The following is a 17,192-nucleotide window of genomic DNA, read 5'->3' on the forward strand; positions in this document are numbered from 1 at the left end:
TGACACCCGCAGAACACTAATGTGAAGTGTTTATGCAAATATTAGCGTTGTAGCTCTTATGTGACTGTGTCAAATCACCTCTCCAGTCAGCCTATGTGTGTATTGACATTCATATTGCACTGTACAGCTTTACCTAAGGATTGGGGATCAATTAAATGGGGTATCAGTCTACTCAATACCCAAGATCTTTTTTCCCAATGTCCTCCTCAGAATTATCAGACTCCAAAATATCCACACAGTATTGTTTTTCCTCTGGAATAGTGTTCAATACACATGGGTTGACAATAAATGTGGAGCAATACACAGTTGTTTCAGAGTCCCACAATAAGAGCTACGACGCCAATGCTCTCTGGGTGTCACTGAGTAGACTGATACCCCATGTCATTGATCCACAATCCATAGGTAAGGCTGTACAGTGAAATAAGGATGCCCCCAAAGCAATTCTAAAGTATAATATATCCAGTGTGATTTCATCTGATTTTTGTTGATTTTATATAACATTCCAACTCCGTTTACCATGATATATTCAATTATGGCATAATTCCACTATTTGTATTCATTTGCGTCACTGTCAATGACATGCTTTTATTTTGAAGGCTAACCGCTAGTCCAATATTGTGGCTAATCCTTATTGTGGCTTGCTTCACATAGATGGGTCCGACCATCATTAATCAAATACGAATTGTCTTATAAATTAGAGTTGTTTTAGATGATGACACCTAGCTATATAGTTAGCTAGTTATACTGAAACAGATGATGTCGTTTTGCTATGTTTTTGGGGATGAACATTGTTTTACATCCATGAGCTAGCTAGCTTTTTATTATGACCAGCACTGTATGTGCTAGAGACAACTTTACCAGCATTATAGCATACGTATCGATGAATCGTTGAGACATGAAATACGAGTGATAGTGTAATCAATATGTAATAACTACGGGGGAAAAAATCACGAACGCGTTCAATTATTATGTGACGTGTAGTCATATTCAGGTCCTGATTGGTCAACAAGTTTATTTGACGTGTATCTTTTTTTGACGCATACAAAGACCCAAACGGCGTCCCATATTATCATACATAGGTGTAATTCCCACTGCCCTTCTCCCCAGCTCCACTCACAGAGAGAAGGTGATGTTGGGTAGGCTGGAGCTAGCATTCAGGAATACATGGCCATCTTTCCACCACTGCCCAGCATGTCTGGCCTTTTTAATGAATATGTAACATAGCCAAAGATGGTTCCACAGAAACAAACACTTCTTATAAAGCAACAACATGTTATAAATGAAACGGACACAGTTAAATGCTCTGCACTAATCCATTAGGAAAAAAACAGAGAATTATCCAGAGAAAGACGAAAGGAAAACACAACTAAAAGGAAAACAGTTGGCTCAGACGACCAGAACAAAGGCTTTCCGCAAGATCAGGAACATACTGTCAGTCAGTCCTACATTCTTAGAAGAAAAGGTGCTCTCTAGAACCAAAACGGGTTCTTTGGCTGTCCCCATAGGAGAACCCTTTGAATAGGTTGTTTGTTGTTGTTGTCAGAGTGTACAGCTGGATGATATGGACCACAATCCACATCACGATCAATGTACTAAATGATCATGATAACGATAAATAGAAAGATACATTTATAACATTAATTTACATCACAGTATTAATTATTACATTTTTTATTACAATTTAAACTTCCACTACTACTACTTTGAATGTTGTAGCCATCAATTGTCACATGAACAATCACCCATATGAACAAACCTATGTTATTTCAAACATCACATATCTCCAGTAGGGCCCTATAGGTTATTTGTCGTAATGAACAATATCAGCAAAATGTCCATGATAGGTGGTTGGTTTGGTCGGTCATTTCTGGTTTATCATCACAGCTCTACTCAGTCCTGCTGGTAAATATACTGTCTATCCACCACAGGAGTGTTACCTTAATTGGGGAGGACAGGCTTGTGTTAATGGCTGGAGCGGAATTAGTCGTATCAAATGCATCAAACACATGGTTTCCATGGTATCAAACACATCAAACACATGGTTTCCATGGTATCAAACACATCAAACACATGGTTTCCATGGTATCAAACACATCAAACACATGGTTTCCATGGTATCAAATACATCAAACACATGGTTTCCATGGTATCAAACACATCAAACACATGGTTTCCATGGTATCAAATACATCAAACACATGGTTTCCATGGTATCAAACACATCAAACACATGGTTTCCATGGTATCAAATACATCAAACACATGGTATCAAACACATCAAACACATGGTTTCCATGGTATCAAACACATCAAACACATGGTTTCCATGGTTTCTATGTGTTTGGTGCCATTCCATTTGCTCCGTTGCCGGGTATTATTATGGGCCGTTCTCTCCCCAGTAGCCTCCTGTGATGTCCAGCTGTCTGTTCACAGCTTCATGTGTGCACTGAGTCCCTTCAGACACAGAAGGGCAGTGTGGAAACTACCTACAGGGTTTGAGACTTCACAGCCCTATAGGAAAAACAGGTCTGAGTAGCTCTCATGATATACTAGCCAATGGTTTGATAACACTGACCAACAGTTCACACCCTCTTACAATCAATTCTTCACTTATAAAGCACATAGGGCTGGTGTATAGTGGCCTAGAGAGGCCTATCATGCAGTAGGCTGCATATCAGGTTCAAACGTGGATAGTCATGAAATATCCACTTCCTCAGCTGCTGAGCTGCCGCACAGGGTTTTCCCCAGTGAGTTTATGACTAACTATTCCCCAAACCAAGTTAGGATAGCATTCCAGTGTTTTACTTGCTATATTGTATTTACTTCGCCACCATGGCCTTTTTTTAGTTGCCTTTACCTCCCTTATCTCACCTCATTTTCTCACATTGTATATAGACTTATTTTTCTACTGTATTATTGACTGTATGTTTGTTTTACTCCATGTGTAACTCTGTGTTGTTGTAAGTGTCGAATTGTTTGCTTTATTCTTGGCCAGGTCGCAATTGTAAATGAGAACTTGTTCTCAACTTGCCTACCTGGTTTAAATAAAGGTGAAATAAATATGAAAAATAAAATTAAAATAAAAATTGCTAGTTTATTAAATCTGTGAGAAGCCACAATATAATTAGCCACAATATAATTAGCCACAATAGAATTAGTCACAATAGAATTAGCCACAATAGTGAAATTGTCCCTTTCACCCTCAAAATAAGAGAATGTTCCATCAACATTCCACCAAACATACACAGAACCTGTTTGAAAAGGTGGGGATCAATGCAACTGATGGGGAGGGGGACGAGGCAGGGAGGAACATTCCCCGGCGGGACGCCGTGTCGTCAAGGGTGTCGGCGTCTGAACTGATCATCCAGCGCTCCAGCTCGACTCCCACACGCTCCTCCTCCGTGCCAACGCTACCCACGTTCTCCGAATATATACCATATTGATGTATTTAGACACCTTTTTGATGGAAACGTTGTTTGAAGAATTATTGACCCATCACGTCTTGTTACTGTTGCTGAGACAATCAAGGTTCTGATTGGTGAACCACTGATCCATTCGTAGTTCTTTGTCTGTTGGCAAGGTTAGGGATACACACAAACACAGAGTGCTTTTTAGCATAGTGCTTTCAATTGAAATATTTGACATACATGATTTTATTGTGCATGTCCGATCTTCCTGCTACGCTGCCGTGTCCGTGTCAGGTATCAATTCATCCGACTATTCTCTCATCATTGATTTTATTAAGTTATTTCAGCAATTTAAGGGTTTTCTGTATAGTCGTCTAATGTTCGTGGGGCATATTAACCTGTTTTAATGACGCTCCTCACACATATCACGTTGTTCTTGACCGACACAATGCCTAGCGAGGAGGGGCTAGGGATTTATTCAGGACAGGGCCTAACTATACTGGGGAGGAGGGGCTAGGGGTTTATTCAGGACAGGGCCTAACTATACTGGGGAGGAGGGGCTAGGGGTTTATTCAGGACAGGGCCTAACTATACTGGGGAGGAGGGGCTAGGGGTTTATTCAGGACAGGGCCTAACTATACTGGGGAGGAGGTGCTAGGGGTTTATTCAGGACAGGGCCTAACTATACTGGGGAGGAGGGGCTAGGGGTTTATTCAGGACAGGGCCTAACTATACTGGGGAGGAGGGGCTAGGGGTTTATTCTGGACAGGGCCTAACTATACTGGGGAGGAGGGGTTAGGGGTTTATTCAGGACAGGGCCTAACTATACTGGGGAGGAGGGGTTAGGGGTTTATTCAGGACAGGGCCTAACTATACTGGGGAGGAGGGGCTAGGGGTTTATTCAGGACAGGGCCTAACTATACTGGGGAGGAGGGGTTAGGGGTTTATTCTGGACAGGGCCTAACTATACTGGGGAGGAGGGGTTAGGGGTTTATTCTGGACAGGGCCTAACTATACTGGGGAGGAGGGGCTAGGGGTTTATTCTGGACAGGGCCTAACTATACTGGGGAGGAGGGGCTAGGGGTTTATTCAGGACAGGGCCTAACTATACTGGCTCAATAAGCACATGCCCTAAAGATATCCCTCATTGGGACAGTGATTAAGGCATTTATCATTGGTGCTCGTGGCTTGGGTTTGAGACCCACTTTGAAGAACATTTCTTTGGGACCATCAGGCGACGTCTTGACAACTGATACACAGAAATGTGTCCAGAACAGTAATATCTTTACATCCTGAGAACATGGGAACCCTGTTCGGTGTAGGCTGTTGATGGAACATTCTCCTAATAGTTGTGTTCTGTGGGTGTCACTGAGTAGGCTGATACCCCATTTCATGTGTACAGACTCCATAGGCTAGGCTCTACAGTGAAGATATGAAAAAACCCAATACAATTATGCAGTTTTTATACAGCCAAAGTGGAATTATAACTTGTTTGTATTGTTTATTGCCAAATTATTTAATTATTTAGCATGATCTAGTCCAAATATGACATTATTCCACCATTTTTGTACAGTATCTGTGTAGATCAGTTTCAATGTGAGACTTTTATTCCACTATTTTGTGGCTAATCCTTATTGTGGCACCACGTTGGACCGGTGATGAACAGCGGCGCTGCAGCAAAATGTCCTGTTCGGTTTGTTGCCTTCTTCTTTTTTACCGGCAGTGGCGAGACTTAGCCAAAGAGACGACAGGCAAGGAGGGAGAGAGAGAGAGAGGGGAGGAAATTGAAGAAAATCACATAAACTATACATTTGGAATTTTCCGTGTCTTAAAACAAAACAGAACAGGAGAAGGTAAACGATTTAGTCTCTTCGTTTGTTTTGCCCCACAAAAATATGTTGATGTGTTGAAGGAAATGTGCATATCGTTCTCCACGGTAAAGTTACGGATTAAGGAGTTGCCGTGTTATTACTATATATATATATATTTTTTTTTTTGTACTTGGGGGAAATATTCATGTTGTTGCTCATTTTAAACCTAAAATGTATTTTTAATTTTTATTTACACCTTTTTTATTTTTTTTAATTTACCATCGAAAAATTCACGGTATAAAAGTTGCCTCTCTGGGGCCACAGCGACAACAAATCACCTGCTAGTTCCAGATGACTTCCTGACTCTTGTGATTATCTACCGCAGGCTAGGCTAGTTAGCAAAAGACACATGTACATATTACTGCAATTGCATTGTTTTGATAGGTTGGTTAACTAACTAGACATCCCATTGCAGGTCCCTGGCTAACCAAGTTAACGTTACTCGGTTTGGACGTAGCAACAGCTTGATAACATTTAGTTAACCAAAAGGTGATTTATTTCACCTTTATTTAACCAGGTAGGCTAGTTGAGAACAACTGCGACCTGGTCAAGATAAAGCGTAGCAATTCGACACCTCCAACAACACAGAGTTACACATGGAGTAAACAAAACATAGTCAATAATACAGTAGAACAAAAGAAAACAAAAAGTCTATATACAGTGAGTGAGTGCAAATGAATCTGCCTTTTCATAGCTAACTTTAGCTTGGTGGCTAACTACCGTTAGCTTGGTGGCTAACTACCTTTAGCTTGGTGGCTAACTACCTTTAGCTTGGTGGCTAACTACCTTTAGCTTGGTGGCTAACTAACTTTAGCTTGGTGGCTAACTACCTTTAGCTTGGTGGCTAACTACCTTTAGCTTGGTGGCTAACTACCTTTAGCTTGGTGGCCTAACTAACTTTAGCTTGGTGGCTAACTAACTTTAGCTTGGTGGCTAACTAACTTTAGCTTGGTGGCTAACTAACTTTAGCTTGGTGGCTAACTAACTTTAGCTTGGTGGCTAACTAACTTTAGCTTGGTGGCTAACTAACTTTAGCTTGATGGCTAACTACCTTTAGCTTGGTGGCTAACTACCTTTAGCTTGGTGGCTAACTACCTTTAGCTTGGTGGCTAACTACCTTTAGCTTGGTGGCTAACTACCTTTAGCTTGGTGGCTAACTACCTTTAGCTTGGTGGCTAACTACCTTTAGCTTGGTGGCTAACTACCTTTAGCTTGGTGGCTAACTAACTTTAGCCGCGACAACCAGTTACTGCTAACCCTAACGTGAACATTCTTTGCCAAAACCCCCTAGCTAAATCTTATATTTTTGCTTTTAATAATTGTAACGTTATAGCTGTTATATAATCCATTGTCAACTACGACAACAATGCCAGGACGGGAAGGCAGCTTGCTAACTTAGCTGGCTGTCGTTAGGTAACATAACAATATGTAACTAGGAGAGCAGGTGAAGTGTTTTCAGGCCTAGCTAGTTTATCTAGCCGTGGTTAGCTTGTTGAAGCTGTGTAAACACAGCCCTAAACGATATATTACCTGGGTAATAAAAAAAAAATGAATCAAGTCAGGTTCGAATAACTTGTTTAATACAATGGTGTATCGGTAATGCCAAACAGAAACGCACAGATCACACAATACTTTTGACTAACTAGGCTAGCCAGGTGCTAGTTAGTTATCTTGGACATAAGTCGATTGCTAACTTGCCTATTATGACCAAAACCTTTACAGTAAGAGTGTTTTCCAGCTACCTAGATGCAATCTACTGATAATCAAGCTAATATAGGTAGTATTGAGTTTAATAGTTACTTGTTTGGTTGCTGTCTGTGTTTAGTATATTCATACTTGCAAACTAGCTAGCTACTGTAGTTTCAAAGCTGTAGGTCGCTAGACTGTAGGTAGGCTTGTAAACACATCACAAGAACTGTACTATTCTCCTAGAATCTACTCCCCAGTCTACTCCCCAGCCTTTGCCCATGCCACTCTCTTGTCTAAAGCCTTATTTTGGCTGATACCCCACTGGCAGTAGCACTGAAGTCTGATTACTACGCAGTCTTATTCCTAAACCACATAGATATGACATTTAGAGGCTTAATGAAGATGGTGGATTCCCCTGGCAGTGCTCTTGTTTATTCTGATGTGAAACCAACAGAGTCTTGTAGGGCTGTGACATACCAGTCAAACACCATTCCCCCCCCCATGGCAAAAATGAACTTTATGGTCCTTTTGAAAACCGCTGTATGTAGAATATTGGGTGTGATAGCTTGGGAAATAAATGTGATTCTGGATGCCAACATAATTATGTTTGTTTCCAACATTAGGGCTGTTTTCTCAACAAAGTTAATGCCGGTTCGTGTTTTGTTTCCTTGCCACTATACTAATAAGTATCACGATACTGGTGTCTTCCCAGCCCTAGGGGTCCTAAACAGTCTGAAATGTGGTATATGAAGTAACCCCATACTTCTCTAGAGTAAGGCCTACTCGGCTGGATGTAGCAGGGTTGCTGCACACCACAGAAATCCGCTGCACATGGAGGAAGGTCTGCATTTGAGTTCTACTGTGGTGTTGTGATGATTCTACTCTGCAGGGTTGGGGTCAATTCCATTTCAAACCCAATTTCAAATGTTCCGACTGAACAGGAATTTCAGTGTACTTCCTTAATTGCCTGGAATTGAAATGGAATTGACCCCAACCCTGCTACTCAATCAGTCTCAACCGATCAGATGTATTATGTCTTAAGCAAGAGGTTAAATTAAGGCCTTGTTCCTCTCTGTCTGTCAGAGGTTATGTGGAGGCCTTGTTCCTCTCTGTCTGTCAGAGGTTATGTGGAGGCCTTGTTCCTCTCTGTCTGTCAGAGGTTAAATTAAGGCCTTGTTCCTCTCTGTCTTAAGGCCTTGTTCCTCTCTGTCTGTCAGAGGTTATGTGGAGGCCTTGTTCCTCTCTGTCTGTCAGAGGCCTTGGTTCAAATTAAGGCCTTGTTCCTCTCTGTCTGTCAGAGGTTATGTGGAGGCCTTGTTCCTCTCTGTCTGTCAGAGGTTATGTGGAGGCCTTGTTCCTCTCTGTCTGTCAGAGGTTAAATTAAGGCCTTGTTCCTCTCTGTCTGTCAGAGGTTAAATTAAGGCCTTGTTCCTCTCTGTCTGTCAGAGGTTAAATTAAGGCCTTGTTCCTCTCTGTCTGTCAGAGGTTATGTGGAGGCCTTGTTCCTCTCTGTCTGTCAGAGGTTAAATTAAGGCCTTGTTCCTCTCTGTCTGTCAGAGGTTAAATTAAGGCCTTGTTCCTCTCTGTCTGTCAGAGGTTAAATTAAGGCCTTGTTCCTCTCTGTCTGTCAGAGGTTATGTGGAGGCCTTGTTCCTCTCTGTCTGTCAGAGGTTAAATTAAGGCCTTGTTCCTCTCTGTCTGTCAGAGGTTATGTGGAGGCCTTGTTCCTCTCTGTCTGTCAGAGGTTAAATTAAGGCCTTGTTCCTCTCTGTCTGTCAGAGGTTATGTGGAGGCCTTGTTCCTCTCTGTCTGTCAGAGGTTAAATTAAGGCCTTGTTCCTCTATGTCAGTCTGTCAGAGGTTAAATTAAGGCCTTGTTCCTCTCTGTCTGTCAAGAGGTTTTGTGGAGGCCTTGTTCCTCTCTGTCGCTGTCTGTCAGAGGTTAAATTAAGGCCTTGTTCCTCTCTGTCGCTGTCTGTCAGAGGTTAAATTAAGGCCTTGTTCCTCACTGTCTGTCAGTCTGTCAGAGGTTAAATTAAGGCCTTGTTCCTCTCTGTCTGTCAAGAGGTTATGTGGAGGCCTTGTTCCTCTCTGTCTGTCAGAGGTTAAATTAAGGCCTTGTTCCTCTCTGTCTGTCAGAGGTTATGTGGAGGCCTTGTTCCTCTCTGTCTGTCAGAGGTTAAATTAAGGCCTTGTTCCTCTCTGTCTGTCAGAGGTTAAATTAAGGCCTTGTTCCTCTCTGTCTGTCAGAGGTTATGTGGAGGCCTTGTTCCTCTCTGTCTGTCAGAGGTTAAATTAAGGCCTTGTTCCTCTATGTCAGTCTGTCAGAGGTTAAATTAAGGCCTTGTTCCTCTCTGTCTGTCAAGAGGTTTTGTGGAGGCCTTGTTCCTCTCTGTCGCTGTCTGTCAGAGGTTAAATTAAGGCCTTGTTCCTCTCTGTCGCTGTCTGTCAGAGGTTAAATTAAGGCCTTGTTCCTCACTGTCTGTCAGTCTGTCAGAGGTTAAATTAAGGCCTTGTTCCTCTCTGTCTGTCAAGAGGTTATGTGGAGGCCTTGTTCCTCTCTGTCTGTCAGAGGTTAAATTAAGGCCTTGTTCCTCTCTGTCTGTCAGAGGTTATGTGGAGGCCTTGTTCCTCTCTGTCTGTCAGAGGTTATGTGGAGGCCTTGTTCCTCTCTGTCTGTCAGAGGTTAAATTAAGGCCTTGTTCCTCTCTGTCTGTCAGAGGTTATGTGGAGGCCTTGTTCCTCTCTGTCTGTCAGAGGTTAAATTAAGGCCTTGTTCCTCTCTGTCTGTCAGAGGTTATGTGGAGGCCTTGTTCCTCTCTGTCTGTCAGAGGTTAAATTAAGGCCTTGTTCCTCTCTGTCTGTCAGAGGTTAAATTAAGGCCTTGTTCCTCTCTGTCTGTCAGAGGTTAAATTAAGGCCTTGTTCCTCTCTGTCTGTCAGAGGTTAAATTAAGGCCTTGTTCCTCTCTGTCTGTCAGAGGTTATGTGGAGGCCTTGTTCCTCTCTGTCTGTCAGAGGTTAAATTAAGGCCTTGTTCCTCTCTGTCTGTCAGAGGTTAAATTAAGGCCTTGTTCCTCTCTGTCTGAGGTTAAATTAAGGCCTTGTTCCTCTATGTCAGTCTGTCAGAGGTTAAATTAAGGCCTTGTTCCTCTCTGTCTGTCAAGAGGTTTTGTGGAGGCCTTGTTCCTCTCTGTCGCTGTCTGTCAGAGGTTAAATTAAGGCCTTGTTCCTCTCTGTCGCTGTCTGTCAGAGGTTAAATTAAGGCCTTGTTCCTCTCTGTCTGTCAGTCTGTCAGAGGTTAAATTAAGGCCTTGTTCCTCTCTGTCTGTCAAGAGGTTATGTGGAGGCCTTGTTCCTCTCTGTCGCTGTCTGTCAGAGGTTAAATTAAGGCCTTGTTCCTCTCTGTCTGTCAGAGGTTAAATTAAGGCCTTGTTCCTCTCTGTCTGTCAGAGATTAAATTAAGGCCTTGTTCCTCTCTGTCTGTCAGAGGTTAAATTAAGGCCTTGTTCCTCTCTGTCTGTCAGAGGTTAAATTAAGGCCTTGTTCCTCTCTGTCTGTCAGAGGTTAAATTAAGGCCTTGTTCCTCTCTGTCTGTCAGAGGTTAAATTAAGGCCTTGTTCCTCTCTGTCTGTCAGAGGTTAAATTAAGGCCTTGTTCCTCTCTGTCGCTGTCTGTCAGAGGTTAAATTAAGGCCTTGTTCCTCTCTGTCTGTCAGTCTGTCAGAGATTAAATTAAGGCATTGTTCCTCTCTGTCTGTCAGAGGTTAAATTAAGGCCTTGTTCCTCTCTGTCTGTCAGAGGTTAAATTAAGGCCTTGTTCCTCTCTGTCTGTCAGAGGTTAAATTAAGGCCTTGTTCCTCTCTGTCTGTCAGAGGTTAAATTAAGGCCTTGTTCCTCTCTGTCTGTCAGAGGTTAAATTAAGGCCTTGTTCCTCTCTGTCTGTCAGAGGTTAAATTAAGGCCTTGTTCCTCTCTGTCTGTCAGAGGTTAAATTAAGGCCTTGTTCCTCTCTGTCCACCACTGTGAAATTGATACAGGTGTAACTGCAGGATGGGCTCTCGTTTCTAAAGATCAGACTTTAGATGCTCTGGGGTCTTTCGACATGCAAGACTTCTTCTGTCCTGGATTATCTAATCTCTTTTTTTTTTTAAGAATTAGCTAACCAATCAGGAAAATGTAGATTTTGGTTAAAGCTTTGCTCTGATGGTTTTTTATCTTTTACTTCCCAGTGAAAGGTTTGTGTTGGCATTGGTATTTTACTGCTGTGCTTGGTATTATTAAGAGACAACTAGACCTATTCTAGTGATTTCTGTTCATCTGTTCACCTGACCTCAGACTCTCCAGTTGCTGGGTTTAGTTCAAGCTTGTGCTCAGACAACAGTTAGTAGAAATCACATGTCTGTGTGTAGGGCCTATATCTGGAAGACAGATCTGTCGTGGGAGGGAGGTTTCCCACATGGCACCCTATCCCCTACATAGTGCACTACTTTAGACCAGAGACCTGTCACCCTATCCCCTATATAGTGCACTACTTTAGACCAGAGACCTGTCTTATTCTGGTCCTGTGTAGCTCAGTTGGTAGAGCCCTACATAGTGCACTACATATTTAGAACCATGAGACCTGTCACCCTAAATCCCATATATATTATTATTATTATTATTACTTTAGACCAGAGACCTCCGGCACCCTATCCCCAACATAGTGCACTACTTTAGACCAGAGACCTCCGGCACCCTATCCCCTACATAGTGCACTACTTTAGACCAGAGACCTGTCACCCTATCCCCTACATAGTGCACTACTTTAGACCAGAGACCTGTCACCCTATCCCCTATATAGTGCACTACTTTAGACCAGAGACCTGTCACCCTATCCCCTACATAGTGCACTACTTTAGACCAGAGACCTGTCACCCTATCCCCTACATAGTGCACTACTTTAGACCAGAGACCTGTCACCCTATCCCCTACATAGTGCACTACTTTAGACCAGAGACCTCCGGCACCCTATCCCCTACATAGTGCACTACTTTAGACCAGAGACCTCCGGCACCCTATCCCCTACATAGTGCACTACTTTAGACCAGAGACCTGTCACCCTATCCCCTACATAGTGCACTACTTTAGACCAGGGCTCATAGGGAATAGGGGCCGATTGAGGACGTAGCCATGCCTGTTGACTGGATGTGGTAGAAGTTAGGCCTGATTTAGATGAATGTGGGTTTGTTAGCCTGGATTAATACAGCACTGTTTGTTATTGTAGTTATCAGCAAATTTAGTTTATTGTTTAGTTTCACAAGAAGTTCCTTCCTGGAATGATTCCTGAGGACAACACGGTACTTAGGATAACAAACAAATACCCTTCTTCTGAAAGTTAATTCACCAACAAAACTAAACCAATAATGCATTTATTTACGAGAACTATGTTGTCACATGGTTGAAGAATTATAGCATTGTTAGCCTAGAGTTATAGCATTGTTAGCCTAGAGTTATAGCATTGTTAGCCTATTACTATAGCATTGTTAGCCTAGAGTTATAGCATTGTTAGCCTATTACTATAGCATTGTTAGCCTTTTAATATAGCATTCTTAGCCTTTTATGTGTGCATGCCAACCCGTAGATTAATTCAGTATCCCCAGATTTGAAATGGTTGGTTAACGTTCTGTCTCATTGTCTCTTTCCCCAGGTGTTCTTCAGTGAGAGGTAGAGCTGCTTTGTTAGCCTGTCTGTCTCGGTCCAATCAGAGTTCCCAGACCACCTCTCCACCAGGTCTATCAGACTGCTGGGAATGACTGCGCATTCACAACCTCACCAGGAGTGGGCGCTGGAGGACGACGCCCACATCAACCACACAGCCAGGAGCATCTTCTTACCTTTTAGCTAGGATAGTCTACTTTGTTTGTGTGAGTCCAGTCCTGGATTGAGATACAGCTTTGTTGCTGGTGATTGGAGAAGAGAGGGTGAGATTCCCAAATCCAGACCACCAGGAGCGGAGAGACCGTGAAGACGGCTGCCCGATCCGGATCAGTTCACCAGATCTTTACTCTCACTATTGCTTAATTAGTAGTTATCAGCTCAACCGTTGAGGTCCATAGGCTCAATGTAAATGATATGCAGACACACTTTCAGGACTTCCCCCTGCTCAGTGTGAGGTGCTCTGTTCCCCTCCACGCCCCCCTGCTCAGTGTGAGGTGCTCTGTTCCCCTCCACGCCCCCCTGCTCAGTGTGAGGTGCTCTGTTCCCCTCCACGCCCCCCTGCTCAGTGTGAGGTGCTCTGTTCCCCTCCACGCCCCCTGCCGGTCTGGTGGATGTTTTGGCAGCTCTGAGGACTGCATGGCAGTGGAGTGATCGTGGAGAGGCCAGGGTACCACAAACTTATGGACTTTGACAAGAGAGGAGGAGGAGGCAAGGGGGAGGCAGAGGAAGGGAAGAGGATGTCAAAGTCTGGAGGGAGCCGGTCGGGGCACGGCAGTCGCAGCTCGGGGAGCAACTCTGGGGTGCTCATGGTGGGCCCTAACTTCCGGGTTGGGAAGAAGATCGGCTGTGGGAACTTTGGAGAGCTTCGCCTGGGGAAGAACCTGTACACTAATGAATATGTGGCCATCAAACTGGTGAGACTAACAGATACACACACGCCAGAGTTTCTAGTAGGACCATGTGACGTCGGACATTTGACCGGCAGCTTTTTAATTTCCCGGACATTTCATACATTTACTGGACCCATATGCATGGCTGCGTAACCTGATTTAGGGTGTCTACCCGTGGTGCTCAGAATGACAGAAATCACATTTTAGATTATGGTAATTGATATGAACAGAACATGCAAGTTCAGTTGGCAATGACCTGTGTCCTTACCTCACACTTTTTCACACCTTTACCCATGTTAGAATAAATGTCCACGCGTGCTTTTCCGACGCCAACAAGACGAGTAACGAACAGTAAAAGCCCGTGTTCATACCGTCCTTCTCTCACTCCGGGATTTACAGTTTCGTATATAGAAGTGGGCACCAAAATAAAATAAAAATTTGGGTAATAAAATTAAACAAGTAATAGTGAATTTGTTAGAAATATGCTAACTAATGCTAATTGCAAACCAAATTGGGAAGATCAGTGACCAGAGAGAAAAAAACCTACTGGAGCTCGTGCTACGTGTGGGTGTTGCTATGGTGACCAGTGAGCTGAGATAAGGCGGGGCTTTACCTAGCAAAGATTTATAGATGACCTGGAGCCAGTGAGTTTGGTGTCAAATATGTAGCAAGGGCCAGCCAATAAGAGCTTACAGGTCGCAGTGGTGGGTAGTATATGGGGCTTTGGTGACAAAATGGATGGCACTGTGATAGACTGCATCCAATTTGCTGAGTAGAGTGTTGGAGGCTATTTTGTAAATGACATCGCCGAAGTCAAGAATCGGTAGGATAGTCAATTTTACGAGGGTATATTTGGCAGCATGAGTGAAGGAGGCTTTGTTGCGAAATAGGAAGCCTATTCTAGATTTAAATTTGGATTGGAGATGCTTAATGTGAGTCTGGAAGGAGAGTTTGCGGTCTAACCAGACACCTAGGCATTTGTAGTTGTCCATATATTCTAAGTCAGAACCGTCCAGAGTAGTGATGCTGGACGGCGGGCAGGTGTGGGCAGCGATTGGTTGAAGAGCATGCATTTAGTTTTACTTGCATTTAAGAGCAGTTGGCGGCCATGGAAGGAGAGGTGTATCGCATTGAAGCTTGTCTGGAGGTTAGTTAACACAGTGTCCAAAGAAGGGCCAGAAGTATACAGAATGGTGTCGTCTGCATAGAGGTACATCAGAGACTCACCAGCAGCAAGAGCGACCTCATTGATGTATACAGAGAATAGAGTCGGCCTGAGAATTGAACCCTGTGGCACCCCCATAGAGACTGCCAGAGGTCCGGACAACAGGCCATCCGATTTGACACACTGAACTATATCAGAGAAGTAGTTGGTGAACCAGGCGAGGCAATCATTTGAGAAACCAAGGCTGTTGAGTCTGCTGATAAGAATGTGGTTATTGACAGAGTCGAAAGCCTTGGCCAGGTGAATGAATACAGCTGCACAGTAATGTCTCTTATCGATGGCGGTTATGATATAGTTTAGGACCTTGAGCGTGGCCGAGGTGCACCCATGACCAGCTCTGAAACCAGATTGCATAGCAGAGAAGGTATGGTGAGATTCGAAATGGTCGGTAATCTGTTTGTTGACTTTGCTTTCGAAGACCTTAGAAAGGCATGGTAGGATAGATATAGGTCTGTAGCAGTTTGGTTTCCAATCTATGGGAATGTCATACGACACGAAAGAGAGGTTGAACAGGTTAGTAATAGGGGTGGCAACAATTTCGGCAGATAATTTGAGAAAGAAAGGGTCCAGATTGTCTAGCCCGGCTGATTTGTAGGGGTCCAGATTTTGCAGCTCTTTCAAAACATCAGCTGACCGGATTTGGGAGAAGGAGAAATGGGGAAGGCTTGGGCGAGTTGCTGTGGGGGGTGCAGTGTTGTTGACCGGGGTAGGAGTAGCCAGGTGGAAAGCATGGCCAGCCGTAGAAAAATGCTTATTGAAATTCTCAATTATAGTGGATTTATCAGTGGTGACAGTGTTTCCTATCTTCAGTACAGTGGGCAGCTGGGAGGAGGTGTTCTTATTCTCCATGGACTTTAGTGTCCCAGAACTTTTTTGAGTTAGTGTTGCAGGAAGCAAATTTCTGCTTGAAAAAGATAGCTTTTGCTTTTCTAACTGCCTGTGTATAATGGTTTCTAGCTTCCCTGAACAGCTGCATATCACGGGGGCTGTTCGATGCTAATGCAGAACGCCATAGGATGTTTGTGTGTTGGTTAAGGGCAGTCAGGTCTAGGGAGAACCAAGGGCTATATCTGTTCCTGGTTCTAAATTTCTTGAATGGGGCATGTTTATTTAAGATGGTTAGGAAGGCATTTAACCTCTTGCTCCTACCTGGCACGCAGGCGTCCCATCTAGAGCTCTGGAAATGCAAATGTGCTACGCTAAATGCTAATAGTATTAGTTAAAACTCAAACGTTCATTAAAATACACATGCAGGGTATTGAATTAAAGCTACACTCGTTGTGAATCCAGGCAACAAGTCAGATTTTTAAAATGCTTTTCGCGAAAGCATGAGAAGATATTATCTGATAGCATGTAACACCCCAAAAGACCCGCAGGGGACGTAAACAAAATAATTAGCATATTCGGCGCTACACAAACCGCACAATAAAATATAAAACATTCATTACCTTTGACCATCTTCTTTGTTGGCACTCCTAGATGTCCCATAATCACTATTGGGTCTTTTTTTCGATTAAATCGGTCCATATATAGCCTAGACATCGATAGATATCGTCGACGATAAACTTTCACAAAACACTTTCGAAATACTTTTGTAATGCAACTTTAGGTATTAGTACACGTTAATAAGCGATAAAATTCATCGGGAGGCGATGTCAATTCTATAGGTGTCCGTCTCTAAAAAATGTCTGGAGAGAGCTCGACCAAAACATCCGGCCGGAGACCGGAGGGAATCGGTTCCCTTGATTCGGTTTGACCAAGAATCAAAGCTGAATCAAATGACAAGACTCTAGACATCGTGTGGAAGCTGTAGGCACTGCAACCTCGGCCTCATTTAATTCGGTTCACTTTGAACAATTCCTGGAAGTAGCGCAAGGATATTTATTTCCATTTTCAGTGATCAGATTTTCCTGCACTTTTCGATGAAACACACGTTCTGTTATAGTCACAGGCGTGATTTAACCAGTTTTATAAACGTCTGAGTGTTTTCTATCCACACATACTAATCATATGCATATACTATATTCCTGGCCTGAGTAGCAGGGCGCTGAAATGTTGCACGATTTTTAACAGAATGTTCGAAAAAGTAGAGGGTCGACTTAACAGGTTAAAAAAAATATCCAGGCATCCTCTACTGACGGGATGAGATCAATATCCTTCCAGGATACCCCAGCCAGGTCGATTTGAAAGGCCTGCTCGCTGAAGTGTTTCAGGTGCAGTGCCATTCAGGTGCGATGCAGTGCCCTTGACCACTGCGCCACCCGGGAGGCCCAACAAAAACTTTTAACATCCACCTAAGTCACAGCAAAATATTTTGTATGATCTATTATACACTATTTTAGGCCCAGCGTTTGGAACTTTGTCTTTCCTGTATATAGCCACTATACTGTGATCACTGTATCCAATGGGTACGGA

At 43.3% G+C, this 17,192-nt stretch overlaps 1 protein-coding gene across 3 annotated transcripts in view; it reads left to right on the forward strand.

The window, feature by feature from the left end:
* The first annotated feature begins 5,133 nt into the window (after nucleotides 1-5,133).
* LOC124042205 (casein kinase I-like) overlaps nucleotides 5,134-17,192 on the forward strand; it is a 64,919-nt gene continuing 52,860 nt past the window's right edge. For 2 of the 3 annotated variants that reach the window (XM_046360614.1, XM_046360616.1), the window contains exons 1-2: nucleotides 5,134-5,260; nucleotides 12,652-13,576. In XM_046360614.1, the coding sequence (XP_046216570.1) occupies nucleotides 13,343-13,576 (234 nt within the window). In that variant the 5' untranslated portion in view covers nucleotides 5,134-5,260; nucleotides 12,652-13,342. The remainder of the gene's footprint in view (nucleotides 5,261-12,651; nucleotides 13,577-17,192) is intronic. The other variant, XM_046360615.1, reaches the window with a different exon arrangement.

Source organism: Oncorhynchus gorbuscha, linkage group LG08, assembly GCF_021184085.1.
Source record: "Oncorhynchus gorbuscha isolate QuinsamMale2020 ecotype Even-year linkage group LG08, OgorEven_v1.0, whole genome shotgun sequence".
In the NCBI taxonomy this organism is placed as follows: Eukaryota; Metazoa; Chordata; class Actinopteri; order Salmoniformes; family Salmonidae; genus Oncorhynchus; species Oncorhynchus gorbuscha.